The sequence below is a fragment of the Peromyscus leucopus genome, chromosome 4 (assembly GCF_004664715.2).
Source record: "Peromyscus leucopus breed LL Stock chromosome 4, UCI_PerLeu_2.1, whole genome shotgun sequence".
NCBI lineage: Eukaryota > Metazoa > Chordata > Mammalia > Rodentia > Cricetidae > Peromyscus > Peromyscus leucopus.
The window spans coordinates 122,579,109-122,593,432 of record NC_051066.1 but is presented as its reverse complement, the minus strand read 5'-3'; the positions used below and the strand labels follow the sequence as shown (position 1 = coordinate 122,593,432).

The following is a 14,324-nucleotide window of genomic DNA, read 5'->3' as shown; positions in this document are numbered from 1 at the left end:
CTGCACATTGGCAGTGTGGTGATGTGGCTGGAGCGAGGGCCAGACAGCTCTAGGCTCAAGTGTGTGTCCAGCTGTTTTACCAGCTTGGACCTCAGTTTTTCGTGTATTAAATAAGATTAAAAATGGGGTCCATGGCACAGTACTGGTGAGTCAAGTAAGTGAGACAGTGCCTGAAAAACACTGTCCCTGTCATTGTCCACTGGTGTAATTGACTCTTTTTCCCTGTCCCATTAGCCAGATGATGGCTGCTAGCTCATGGGCCCTACTGTATCTGCTTCGTGTCTTTTGTCTCTGGTTCTGCCTTTTCACCACTGTAGCCACAGACATCTGGACTGCATAGACGATGAACAACAGTGCATGTGGGACATCATCAGAACTCGGGTCACAGACAATTTCCATAGTGATCAAGTGTCTCCGATGCACAAAGCACAATTTGCATTCAGAAACTCAGCAGCCTTTCCCCCTGCATAGCCCTGCATACTGCTTTGGCCTCCTGGGCTGGGAACCTCACAGCTAGTGGGCCTGCTAGCCATGTGCTGGTTCCCACAGGTGGGAACGAGCTGCCTGTCCATCTTGGGTTCTGATGACTGCAGTGTTCATAGAAAGGAGGACCCTGCTATCTGGTAGCTCACTGATGTCTTAGAATCTGGGGTCACTTACCGGGGCTATACTCAAAGTTTTTTGTAAATTTGAGATACCTTATAAAGTCTTCATAATCTGCATATTGTCACCAAATTCTTTGATTTTTTTGTGTGTGACTGATAATAACTTGTTAAAGATAAATTTGCACATAAACTGTTTTGAAATATTTCTTAAGTATAGAGGCTTCTTAAATTTTGTTCTTATACCATTTTCTTGACATAATGCTACCATAAATAGCATTGGCCGAGACCCGAGGCTTGGTCTCGATGGGAGATTCCCCACTGTAATAATCAAAAAGCAGCTGAAACCTTTTGCAGCTCTAAGATTTAGCATCATTAACAATAAACTCTCTTTACCAGGATGTCTCATAGTTAGGCAGAAAAATCAGTCACATAATGGCAGCCCCCGGTTCCTTGACTTCCCCTAACTAAATTGTCCCTAACAGCTTAAAAATGAGCTGCAAAATTCTAAAGTGATTCATGCTCTGTTCTGCCCTTGTCGTGGGGGGACTTTTTCAATTCTGCAATCCTATTGCAGCCCCATACTGAACTCTTGATCCTTCACTGCAGAAATTTGTTAGCTCTAGCTAGATTAGATTTTTCACAGCTAATCTAACTGCTGTAGGGGTTTGCAGAGTGGGGACAGAGCTGTGCTATTGGATTTGTCCAATTCATTTGACTCCAGGACTATAATTGCACTTATGTCTTACAAGGATTTATAGCCTCAGGCTGGCCAGCCACATGAAAAACAAATTGGCAGTGATACAGTGCTGGTGAAAGGGGATGAAAGGCCCACATTATCAGTCTCTAAGCAGCTCTGTTCTGGCAGGAAGTTTCTTGGTTAATTTACAAATAAAACTTAGATTTTAGGATGGGCACACTGTCAGCTGAACAATGGGGATGTCAGGCCTGACTGTTACTTAGTAAAAGTAGCAGCCGGGCCCACTGAGGAGCCCAGATTCTTCAATCAAACAGACGACTCCTTCTGGAGCCAGCTGGCGATGTAATGCAATTAGTCGGGAAAGGAGGTCAGCCTATTAGGTGTGGACCATGACCGGTGTCACCAGTGGCGTGCAGGCGTGCAGCCCGGCGGCAGCAGGCAGAGCAGGCAGAGAGCTTTAGAACTCTGTCAGGACCAAGGATGGCAGGACATGGGATTGATTTCTTGAGGCTCAGGAGCCTGTTTGTTCTAGCATGGTAAGCCTTGAGGCCTTCTGGAATCGATTGCATAGTGGAAGCAGGCCACATGACTACAGCTCCCATTCTAGCTCCTGTCTCTTCCTGAAGACACTACCTCCTGTCAAGTTGACTTGTCCCTGTGCAAAGTCCACTTGTGGGTGGATTTCTAACTTAAGGGCCTCTAATCAGAGTTCAGTGAAAATCACCAAGTGACACCGAAATTGAAATCCCCTTTGAATTGAGTACACTTTAGGTTTCTAGAATGTCCCATCGTGTTCTGATATGGATAGCTATGTTTTGCTCTGATGTGCGTAGTTTGTCCACACCAGTTTTATTCGTTTTACATACTTGGGTTCTTATCATAGGCATGAGAGGGTGTGATGTTTGTACTTTGTTCCAGATGTGTCTGTCAATTGGTCCTGCGGCTTTAGCTCTTGGTTTTATGATTTAGTTAATTAAACTGTAACATGTCCAGAAGTCTGAGGTGCATGACACTGAAAGCAGCTCTGACATGGTGAATATTACAAAAATAGCTCTTCCTTAATTGCAGAATTGCCACATTGGGAGGAAGGGTCAATTAGTGTGGCACTGCTCTCCTATGCTAGAGTTTTCTCAGAATACTGCGGCAAATAAAATTAAGAGGGGTTTGCTTGGGTTATATAATTGAATAACACAATTTAGAAAGTGGCAGAGTAACTGCAAAATTTCAGTAATCCCTGTATCATTCAGAGCGAGTGCTGTACTCTGCCCTTGTGGATGAAAAGGAGAGACTGTAGGTATTAGGTATGGCGTTGGGTGGGAGCAGCGAGGTTGATCTTTGGGAAATGGTTGTTTCCATTCATTTGCTTCTGCCAACATCGTAACAGAGTGCAGGGCCAGCTTTCCTTGTAGGATAACGGCTGGAAGCTGAACTCCAGCATAACCCATTTCTTACTGTTGGCTCCTATTGCTCCAAATCCCTCCCAAAGTTTCAGTTAGATCTAGTCCACATTTACCATGGAAACCTGTCTGTCTTGTCTTGCTGGCAACCCTACCTCTCATGCTGTCACTACAAAAGGACTAAGGGGCAAAACAGTGTCACAAGGTCTTTGGAAGCTCTGTTAGAGCCGGGCGGTGGTGGCGCACGCCTTTAATCCCAGCACTCGGGAGGCAGAGCCAGGCGGATCTCTGTGAGTTCAAGGCCAGCCTGGGCTACCAAGTGAGCTCCAGGAAAGGCGCAAAGCTACGCAGAGAAACCCTGTCTCGAAAACAAAACAAAACAAAACAAAACAAACAAAAAAAAACCACACAAAAAAAACAAAACAAAACAAAAAAAAAAAACAAAGAAAGAAAGAAATGGGAACCACAGATAGGCAGAAATCTCAGATAAGAATGGCTGGAATGTAACTCAGAGTTGAAGTGTAGAGCACTGCATACATAAGGCTCTAGGTTCAATTCCCAGTACTGCAAAAAGAACAAAAGAAAAAAAAAAGTGGACTGGAGGAACACCTTCAGCTATGAGAATTTGGTGCCTTAAAAAGAAAAGAAAGAACAACAAAACCTTTGTGTTAGAGCTGGGTTGGCTGTGCTACAGTTTTTCCTTTTCTGCCTGCTACCCTGTGCACCTGTAATACTTATGCGGGGGTAATGATGGAGTGAGGAGAACAAGAAAAAAGATGCACTCGGTTGTGTTTGCATTTACAAAGTTGTTGACACCATTTAGTTGTTCTGGATCGTTGTGACTTATGCTGGGCCTCCGAAGTTGCACATTTCTGGAGCCACTGCTCAGACACAGGTGAATCCCATCCCTTACTCCATATAGGCACAAAGATACAGGGCATGTCTCTTTGTAAATAATTGATGTATACAGTCGCTTCTAGAAGTATAATGGTGAAAAATAAGCAGGCATTGCAACAAGCAGCTGCCTTTATAACTGGATAACTAGAAAAGAAGCCATTCTGGGGTTATCTTGGGTTTTTCCCTTTATGATAAAATGGTCTCTAAAGAAAACAGTATCTGTGCTAATATGTTTCAAATATGCACTATTCCAGAATTCGCTTGTTTTCTAATTTTTAAGATAAAACTAGAATATAAACTCTGCCATAACATCTCAGTTTTATTAAGGTGCTTTTAAGTTTGGTCACTTGTAACGTTCATCTGTTACGTGAGCTCTTGTTCCTGATGCTGGATGGCATTTCCTGGTGTGAGGCAGAACTTCATTCCCCAAAGGCTTCTAAACCCCTGGCTCTGCCAGTCTTTACAGCTTCAGAACTTCAGTTTGGGCTGATGCTTCCATCGCTATGGTCTGTTTTCCTTTTAGTTATGCTTCTAGGCTTTCTTAAATGATTTCTTTGCAGCTTTCTCCAGATTAGATTGGTGAGATCACCACACAGGCAGTTGATCAGTGATGTTCTTGCATCTAGCAAGGGTTTGCTCTGGAAGAGCTTGTAAGGGTCCCTGGAGACCTTCCTAAGACCTTCTCAGAGATACCAAGAGTCTGTGGGGTTTTGGAGTTTATAGTCTTTTTACTTATAAAATGTCAAAATAAGTGAGCTAAACTACCTGAGCTATAACAGTAAAATAGCTTTTGGTGTAAGCTGAGATCAGGATTGTATAGCTTGCAGCCCCAGATAGCTGTGAGTGCAGTCTGACACAAAACTGTAAATGTACTTATAACAGTATGAGATTTGTATGTGTGTGTGACTTTATTATACCTCAATTGTATGGGTCTAAGTGTGGACACACTGTGCCATATATGTGTGTGCATGCATGTGTGTTTGTGTGTGTGTGTGTGTGTGTGTCTGTGTCTGTGTGTTCTCATAGCCTGTGGGCCACAAGTTGGATGTCCCTGGCTTAAATAATTGTGAATGGAGGGCACAGTCTCTGGCCCGCTCTTTCATGCTGTTCTCTGCACTTGGGAGACAGAGCATTCCTGAGCAGGCACTTGTAAGATAAAGTAAAGATGGAGTTACACAAAGCCAGTGGGAAGGGTAAATGGCATTTATGTGAACACTTTGGAAATCTTTAAATGTTGGTTACTAGCATTCCCAGCAAATTCAAGTTTTAATTTAAATTAAATATATTTATCTCAAGACCAGTTTCTCACACATTTGTCGACAGTTGTGTTGGAGTAGCTTGTGTTATCTTACATTGTTATTTTTTAATAACCCACTGGGTTAAGAGGCTTAAAGTTTTAAAGTAATAAGACTAAAAAAGTGAATGTCATTTAGTTGTTTAGAAACATTCTCAGCACTCTAGCATAGGACTGATGTAGAAATAGAATTCTGTGTGAAAAGAGACCTTAAAGAGGTTGCCTCCGTCCCACTGGAATGTGCCCCTGTGCTTCTGCCTGTGATCTTAGAACCAAATGTGCATCCTGGCAGATGGGCTGGAGTTTGATGAAATTGTATGCTTTTGAATCCTCACATAAGGCATCAGTGTTATAGCCTGATTTGGGACTAAAATACTTTTGGCCTTTGAGTTTTCTAATTCAATTTATAAGCCACAGCCCCTCATAAACTGTTGTTATCACCTCAGTTAATAAAGAGCCAATTTGCTATTGCAGCTCCGTCACCTGGGGAATGATGAGGTCCACATCGTCTGGTCTGAACACTCCAGGGACTACCGCAGGGGTATTATCCCAACAGCCTTTGGAGACGTTTCGATCATTATTTACCCAATGAAGAATCATATGTTCTTTATCACGATAACAAAGAAACCTGAGGTATGCTTCCTCCATTGTTGCCCTGACTCCTACATTTTCCATTGGTTTCACTGTCCTCAAAAAAACTGATGAATATCCTACAAATATCAGAATTGTGTGTGCTAGATAGAAATTTAAGTGAACTGTGATTTTTCAAAAAAAACTCTAATCATGAGCACAAAATTCCATGTTGTATTATTTGAAAATTATGTTAGAGAAATGTATGGGGTTTAAAATAATTTTAATGCTTTGAAATGTTATAATTTTAAGAATATAATAATTTTAACTGGGGCACATTATTAATAATAAGAGTTGATGGAATTCCATTATCACATGGTTATTTGGAGAATAACCATGGGTCTAGAATCCAGCCCTGTCTGTTGCATGGGTATTGGTCACTGAGCCCTGACTGGTGATAATTGAGGTCAATCCTGAAGGATTTTTGACATGTCCAGAAAGACACTGGGGCCCTGAAGCACAGCCCACAGGATGAGTATTAGCAATCAAAGCACCTTGCTACAGAATCAATTCAGCCATGTCAATTGGTATTGATCACAGGGCTGGCTGGAACAATCCAATGGTCTATGTCCTGTGTACTAATCGGCTGCAGTTTCGATCCTTGTCATGCCTTTACTGGTATTTTAACACTACTTTGTGTTGTGACTTCTTTTACTTTTAATTCATTAAGAAGAGTGTTCTTAGGTTTGAAATTAAACGTATTAAGCATATAAGCCACTCTAAGGAAAAAAAATGACTTATTTTCAGCTTGATATTAAATATATTTATTTATATCCCAAAATCATTTTCCTGAAGAAGCTCATCATTATTCTAAAGACTTTTTTTAAACTTAAAAAAGAAGTCATGAGATTCATTGTTTTAATTCAGATTTGTAACGTAAAGTTACATTGCAAGCATTATATGTGCTAATAAGTGAAAAAGTGCTCCTGATAGTGCCTGGGACCATGGTAAAGGTGTTGTTATGGTTGCTAACAGGATTTTTTTTTTATATAGTTACTATCACAGAAATAAAATCAGTAGAGTTCTAAGTTTAACATATATGTTAATTCTCCAATGTGTGGGATTTATGGATCTAGGAAAGCCTCATAGAAGGGGACGTTCTCTGTCTGTTCATAGAGATTGTCTGAATTCATATTAGATATTTGTGTTTCTCTGATTCAGACCCCTGTGTATGTCAGGTTTTCAGTTTGGTGCTGTAAGAAAATGGCTCGGTGCTGACATTTGCATTTGTCCATGAAGAAAATTACTTATAAGAACTAAAGTGGTATTTTTAATGTTAGAGAAGCAATGGATTTAGGCCTTTTTAGCTTTCAAGTTTTTTTCTTTTACATGTAGTGTATATATAACTAGTTTTATTTGTTCATTTTTGGGATGGTCCTCTAAAATGTCATAATGTCCCTAAAATGTCCCCTTTATTTTTAAAGTGAATGAAGAACTTGAAAAGCATTTCATTTCATTCTGCTATGTCAAAAATGACATTTCTCAAAGTAGCATAAAATGCATAAAAAGTCATTAATATACTTTTTAAATTTTCCTACAAAATATGTGTAAGATAAACTTGGTCATCAATTCTGACAAGATAAATTGAGAAAATTGGCTTCTTAATATTTTAACCCAAAACGCCTAAAGAGAAGAAGAGAATAATAGGGCAACTGAAAACTTAGTGTTATCCCTACATTTAAAGTACAAACCATTACAATGTAATAAAATTAATCCAGACATTTCCAGGGCAAGTGTAGCTGACCTTTTGTTCACCAACCACTGACCCCAGGGTGAATGCAAGAGGCTTTCGGAGGGAAAGTCTGTTTGTTTGGCTTCGGTCCCTGGTATTTAAATTGCATTCCCTAATCAAATGAAAAGGCTGTCCTCTCTATCAGGTTACAGAATCCATGGCAACATTTGGCCTTTTATATCCATAATGTTAGCCTTTTTGTTTGCATCTAAGTAGAGACACCTGGAGCAATGCTAACATTAACCGATTTAGCATTAATAGCTTCATTATATAAGAATTTCTGATCAGATAGCTGTTACTTTTGTTATATTGCTTCAGCTTGTATTGTTGTCATTTTTTATCTCCTTGCTTGGCAACCAGGCAGTGATTTGCAAATTTTTTTTGTCTTGATTAATTAAGCAATATAATTATCAGTAACCGTGATGCAGTCTTTGCTCAACAAAGCTTCTGAGAGAAAACAATGGTAAGTCTGTTAGTATGAATGCATTCCACGCGTCCCAGATGCATGAGGATATTATGGACAATGAGGGGAAAGGCCGCCTGTGAGTGAGGACAAAGAGTGCCACGCAGACTCGACACACTGCACATACCGCCAGGGACATGCTGCGGGCTCCCTGGGACACAGACGCCTCGTTAGATTACAGCTAGTCAGCAGAGATTAATTCTCAGCCATTTGGCGCAATAATTTACCCATTCCCAGTCTTTTAACTAGTGCTCCTTACTATGGAACTGAAGGCTTTGTACTCAAAAGGTTTACTTAACCTTGGCTACTTTTAGGCATCTCCACCAAAATCATTATTTTTGCTTAGAGATTGTACTGACACAGCTGCTTGAGCTGAAGAATATTCCTATAGGAAGACAGAATATGCATATGTTTCAGAAATTGTAGATGGAGTCAGTGGCAATCTTTTAGCACCTGTATATTTCATATGAATACAGTGTGACACTGGTCTAAATACATTTATTTTACTCATTTCTGGGCAGCCACACTTCTCTAAGAATAATTTTAATCCTTTTTAGGAGGGGGAAAAAACTCATCAGTACACAAAAGTCCTGCTCATTGGATAGAGTCATGCATATTCAAATTGTACTTTCATTCACTTGGCCTCATTAATAGCCTATGTAATAATGTGGGGCTATTTGTAATACAAGCTCCCAGGCAGCATTACTTCCAAGTCCTTTGAAATTTAACATATTTCGCTTTTTCATTCCATACACCCCCTTTAAATATACAAATTATGTGCCTGGCAGAATCCGCCCCTCTTAATAATGCCCCGCATTTGTAAAATGGTACATTGAAGAAGCATGTGTGTGCTCCTGTGCGTGCACAAAACGCTCATGGCTGAGAGGATCTGCTCACTGTATGAACATTGCATTGAACCTCTGCCTTTCTCTTAAAAAAAAAAGTGTGCTTTGCAACATTATTTCATTGTTAAGTTGATTTCCAAATAAGTCCATCCCCATCTCCGTAAATATTGACACAATAAAATTTTGATCATAGAAAAGAAATATGTAATTATCAGACTTATATTTTTCAACTACTTTCATCAGTCAGCCATTCAGGAAAGACCTGTACCTAAGACAATGAGTGACTTAAAGGGTCACTTACTTTACCTTTTCCTAAGTTTCCCTAACTGCCTGTGGGGCTCTGTTGAAGTGGTATCTGGCTCTCTTGTAGCTTCAGGGGTGTGTGCGGTGGAGATACATGTATGCATGCAGATGTATGGGAATGTATCCCTCTTCCAGATGATGCTTAGCTCAGGACCTTTGTCTGGAGCAAGCACCTACAAAATACCAGCAGAGGACTGACTGATGTGTCAGAAGTCACAAGAGCATTTTAGCACATAAGGCTAAGAGGAGTCCAGCTTGGGCATCTTTGTTTCTGCAAGGAAATGTTTTAAGCCTCCTGGAGTTGCCCCATTATACAGGGAGTATGTTTGCCTTTGCTTCATGGTTTTGTAAATTTCTCTTGACCTCATTATTATAATTTTTTAAATATTTATCTTAATCCTTTGGAGATTCAATCAATTTATGTTAAAATGTTCTGGGGAATTCTCAAGGAAGTAAAATAACTTTGGAAAATACTAAGAATTATTTACTTAGAAAAGATCATTGAAAATACCAAAGAGCCCGGTTTTATTGCACTAACTTAGTAACTGGATTGCTGCAGTGTGCTCATTTAGGTCATGTATTATTATTGAACCACATGAAAGGCAGCTTGCTTATAGGTGTTGTTTGAAAATTATCTTTTTTGCTAATACACTGACATTGCTAGTTAGAGGAATTCCCTGTATGATATGGATTTATATTAGCCCTTTTGTCCAGTTTCTGGAAGATTGAGTCACCCACAAGCAGGTGCCAAAAATAGAAAACATTTATTTCACCACAGGGCCTTGATCCAAACAGAAGAAAACCCACAGCAGCACTGTTCTTAACTTACCTCCTACCTCCCAGGAGTTTGCCTTTTCAGATCTCCTTTGCAACTGAATTTCCTCAAAAGTTGGCACCATTCTCCTGTTTCTTACTTAGTCCTTGACATGTTTGTCTTCCCCTTGTGAGTTTATCTCCCCTCTTTTGCTGAATGTACCCCAAACAGCAAACTGCAGCCCAGGCTTCGTGCCAGGAAGCAGGGCAGATCTCTTCTCTACTCCTGAGCTGCCACAGTGGGAAAGGCCACTTTGACCCAGGAGACAGGCCATCTCCCGGCCCCTCCTCATGCAGCTTCCTAAGGTCCTGCATGGGGGTGCACACCTGCTGGCTATTTAGCCTGACAGGGGAGCGGGGTGTGGGAGTGTGCTGGCCTCCTCTGTGGAAGGAACAGCCCACTGCCTGAGGTGTGTGTGTGCTAGACTAAACTTGAAATCTAGTACTTCGTTTGTCTTCTCTGTTGTCCTTTAGAACAGGTACATGAGGAAGAAAAACACTTTTCTTTTTTGAGACAGGTTCTCATAGAAATCTACCTGCCTCTGCCTCCCAAGGCATGTGCCACCACACCCAGCCAAGAACACTTACTTATTAAAAAATAGAAATAGACTTGCAAAGCGAATTGCTAAAGATAGTGGGAAATTGTTCTTGTAGTTCTTTTTCTGACTTTGCTTGGGGTTTTTTGTTGTTGTTGTTTCTTTGTTTTCTGATGTTTGTCCTTGATGCATGGGTCCAGCAGTGTGGAAAGAGCCAATAAATATGTGAGTAAGTTGTTGAAACAGTTTTCTAGTAGCAGTGGGTGTCACAGAGCAAAGGAAGCAGAAGGGAAGGGGAGGTGGTGCGGGGGCTGCTTTAGTTCCTACCAAAGTACACCAGGGCGTAAGCCAGAAAACCAACAGGAAGTCTCAAAGAAGCCGTGGGGAAACAAACCACCACAGAGACACACACGGTCACACTGCCTGGGATTTCTCTTGAGAAGCCATGTCAACAAGAAGAGATCAAGAGAGCTGTGCACAGGAGACCCATGCACTCGGGGTGATTGAAGAAAAGACTGCCCAAAATTCTGGGTCTGGGGAAATGATCCTTCAAAAGGAGAGACTTCCACAACCAGACAACAAGTTTTCAGGGAATTTGTGCCCCGTAGGTTATCCTGCACTAAATGGTAAATTCTTCACACAGAAGGAAAGAAGAAAGGACTGTTTTGTCAGGAGAGTGCTTGTCACATGAACACGAGGACCCAAGTTGAGGGAGATAGAGGCAGAGGATCTCTGGAGCTCCTGGGTAGTCAAGTCAGTGAGCTCCAGGTTCCAAGAGAATGTGACAAGTAAATGCTGATGACACACATTGGCCTCTGGCCTTCATATATGTACAGGCACACATACTCAAACAAACACCATACACACAAAGACCATACACACATCTACATAAAAAAGGATGGCTTTAGAGAAGAAATAAATGAAGGTGAAATGAAATGCTTTGCTGGGGGTGGCGCATGCCTTTAATTCCCAGCATTCAGGAGGCACAGGCAGATGGATCTCTGTGAGTTTAAGGCCAGCCTGGTCTACAGAGAGAGTTCCAGGACAGCCAGGACTGCACAGAGAAACCCTGTCTTGAAAAAAAACCCCTCCCCCAAAACGAAAAGAAGTGATGGGGCCAAGGGCTGGGGATGATCCTTGCATAGTGCCATTTAAAAGGGGCATTTTGGCAGAGTTATGAAAGTATTCCAAACTTGGGACAACCTCTAAAAAAGTGTTTAAGGGCTAGGCAATAGTGGTGTACACCTTTAATCCCAGCACTTGGGAGGCAGAGGCAGAAGGATATTTGTGAGTTTGAGGACAGCCTGGTCCATGGACTGAGTTCCAGGACAGCCAGGGCTGCACAGAGACACCCTGTCTCAAAAAATAAAAATAAAAACATGTTTAAAATATGAAATGTAATTGATATGATAAATGAGAAGAAAAGTAGAATCATAAGAATGTTCAGATAAAACCAGAGAAAATGGAAGTAGAAGACCAAAAAGAGAACTAAAATAACATGGCACATATTATTAACACTATCAATAACTTCTTTTTATAATCAGTGTCCTAAATATATGAGCTAAGAGATAAGAGAGAGGCTGGAGGTGTAGCTCGGTCATAAAGTACAAATTTAATGGTGTGAGTGAACAAGCCTCAGGTTCAATCTTAACACTGGGGAAAATAAACCACAGACACTGTCAAGGTGCAAGAGAGACACAGAGAGAGACAGAGAAAGGAGGAGGAGGAAGAAAAGGCCCAACAAGTAAGTTACCTAGCAAAGACTTAAATAAATGCTAATGAAGGATATGCCGTGCTAACACTAATCAGAAGAAAGATGGGCTAACAGTGTCAGTCAACTTCAGGCAATGAAAGTGATCAGAGATGAAGGACTACTGCACAGTGATTCATGTGGGCAAAGGCTCCCTGAGCTGGGACCCAGTGGAGCAGGTGTGCCAGCCCTAATCAAGTATGAAGCAGAGAGGACAGACAGACAGAACAAAGTCCTGAGGTAAGCCTGAACTTCAAGAGTGAAGAAAGAAAAACATCCTATGTGGCCAGCATCAGAGAAGCAAAAGAGAGGGGCCCGGCAGGCTGTGGGGAGCCTCGTGGGTCACAGTGGAGTCTGGACCCTATTTTGACTTAGATGACCTTGAGAAAAGCAGCAAGCCACTCCAGTCTTCGTCATTTCTCTGTAAACATGGGGATATAGAAGAGTTGGGAGAACCACATGCTCTGTGTTAAAGCACTAAGCTCAGAACTTGACTGTAGCCATCATCAACTCAGATGTTCCTGAGCTTTTAAAACCCCTTGTCTGTGCTTAATATAATCTCTTAACTAATTAAAACATAGATTAATTATGTATGTAGGGCAAATTAAGTGATCAGCCTACTTATAAGACATTCATTGAGGTGCCATGTTGTTTCCCAACAGGACGCGCTCATTACTTGGAAATTATTTACTGTGTCTACCCCAAGCTCTGCAAAATAGTTTAAATCTGTGTTCTCTCATCTTTCAGGAAACTAGCACAAATTGAACGAGCCATATCCTGAGCAGCGCAATCCTTAGAGAGTTTACCTTAAAGAGAGCTGTATTCTCTTGAAGACATCTGTTTCCCCTTGCCACATCCTACACTGAATCACAGAGCATATGAAAAGTGCTACACATATAACATGTTGTGCTTTCCACAATTTTTATTACTTTTTTCCCAAACAGAAAAATTGTCTTCTAATACTAACTTTTTAATTGACTTATCTATCTCCCACTTCAGTATCTCACGTATAGGCATGGAAATGCAAATACACCCTTTCAAAAGTTCATAATTCCTGTGGGATTGTGGACTTCCCCAAGGGGAAAGCTGTGACGAGATACCAAGTCATAGCTCTCAGAGGTAGAGAGGTACTTACAGGTGGTGTGTTCCGGTTGTACCAGGAAGCCCTAGGCAGTGTCCTACCATTGCGCATCCCTAGAGCAGGGCGAGCCTTTGGTCTGCATGTGATAGACCCCAGACCCAGGGTACTACCTTCTTGAGGGGGCGCCCCAAGAACCCAGACTCCAATCCAGTTGATGCAACAGCAAGAGGTGTTTATTAATGCAGCTGTACAGTTGGGCAAACTCAGCTCCAGAGAGCAAGAGTCAAGTCTATTGCAATCACATGGGTACTTTTAAAGGAAAAACCCACAAAAGCCGTAAGATTACAATTCCCATACAATTTCATTTCACAAGATCATGGTCTGATCACAGAGTGGGTACAGTCACATCCGCATGTACATTCTTCCCGAAACCTCAAGGGGGGGTATCAGGGCGGGAGTGGAGTTTACACAAAGGTCACAGTGGTCCTTCCTGGAACACTTGCAACTATCCCAGTCACAGTTGAGCACATTTCTTAACAGAAATCTTTTTACATTGTTACATTGTTGCAGGGATGGTTGAATAATGGCTGAGTCAGGTTGCCCTTGGAACTAGTTTTCTTTTTAGTTCCTTATTCTCCTGGGGTTTGGGGGGTGTAAGCCTGAAGGGTTAGGGTCTTTCACATGGTCTCTGCTTACCTAGAAGCTACTTCACCCTTTTGGCCTCTCATATTGATACTTCTTTATTCCCCAAATGGTATATGATCCTTTCATGATTGTTCATTAGTACTTTCAGTTTTAGGTTTTCTTAGAAGATTGGTGAGAAATGTGAGAAAACACATTATTTGTAGTCTAATCAACCCCTTGAATGTTCTGTTTAAGTCTAGATGAAGGAAGCATTCTCCTTTAGAGCAGCTGGAACCTCTTTTGCGGGGAGTAGGGAGTTATCCTTGACCAAGCATTTATGGGGAAAGCTGTTTTGGTCTGTCAAGCCGCTGACAACTCTCCATGTGCCCCTTTCCCCTCACATGCAGATGCTCTTAATAGCCTCACTACTTAGCCTCTAAGTCTAAAGTTATTTCCAAATTTACAGTTGCAGTGACCCTTACCATACGCTTACTGCTTCATAACAATTGTGCTCATTATGGCAGTTGCTCTTAACCTCTCAGATCCTTTCTTTACACCCATCATTCTGTGCTGTAAGAAGGTATGCTCCTAGTATAAAAGTGTGTAGTCTCCCTCTACCTGACTTTGCCATTTTAGTCTCTGGCCACCTAACTTTCA

At 41.4% G+C, this 14,324-nt stretch overlaps 1 protein-coding gene across 2 annotated transcripts in view; it reads left to right on the top strand.

Moving 5' to 3' along the window:
- Ralgapa2 (Ral GTPase activating protein catalytic subunit alpha 2) overlaps positions 1-14,324 on the top strand; it is a 273,441-nt gene that overhangs the window by 184,388 nt on the left and 74,729 nt on the right. For both annotated transcript variants that reach the window (XM_037205268.1, XM_028881854.2), the window contains one exon: positions 5,365-5,523. In XM_037205268.1, the coding sequence (XP_037061163.1) occupies positions 5,365-5,523 (159 nt within the window). The remainder of the gene's footprint in view (positions 1-5,364; positions 5,524-14,324) is intronic.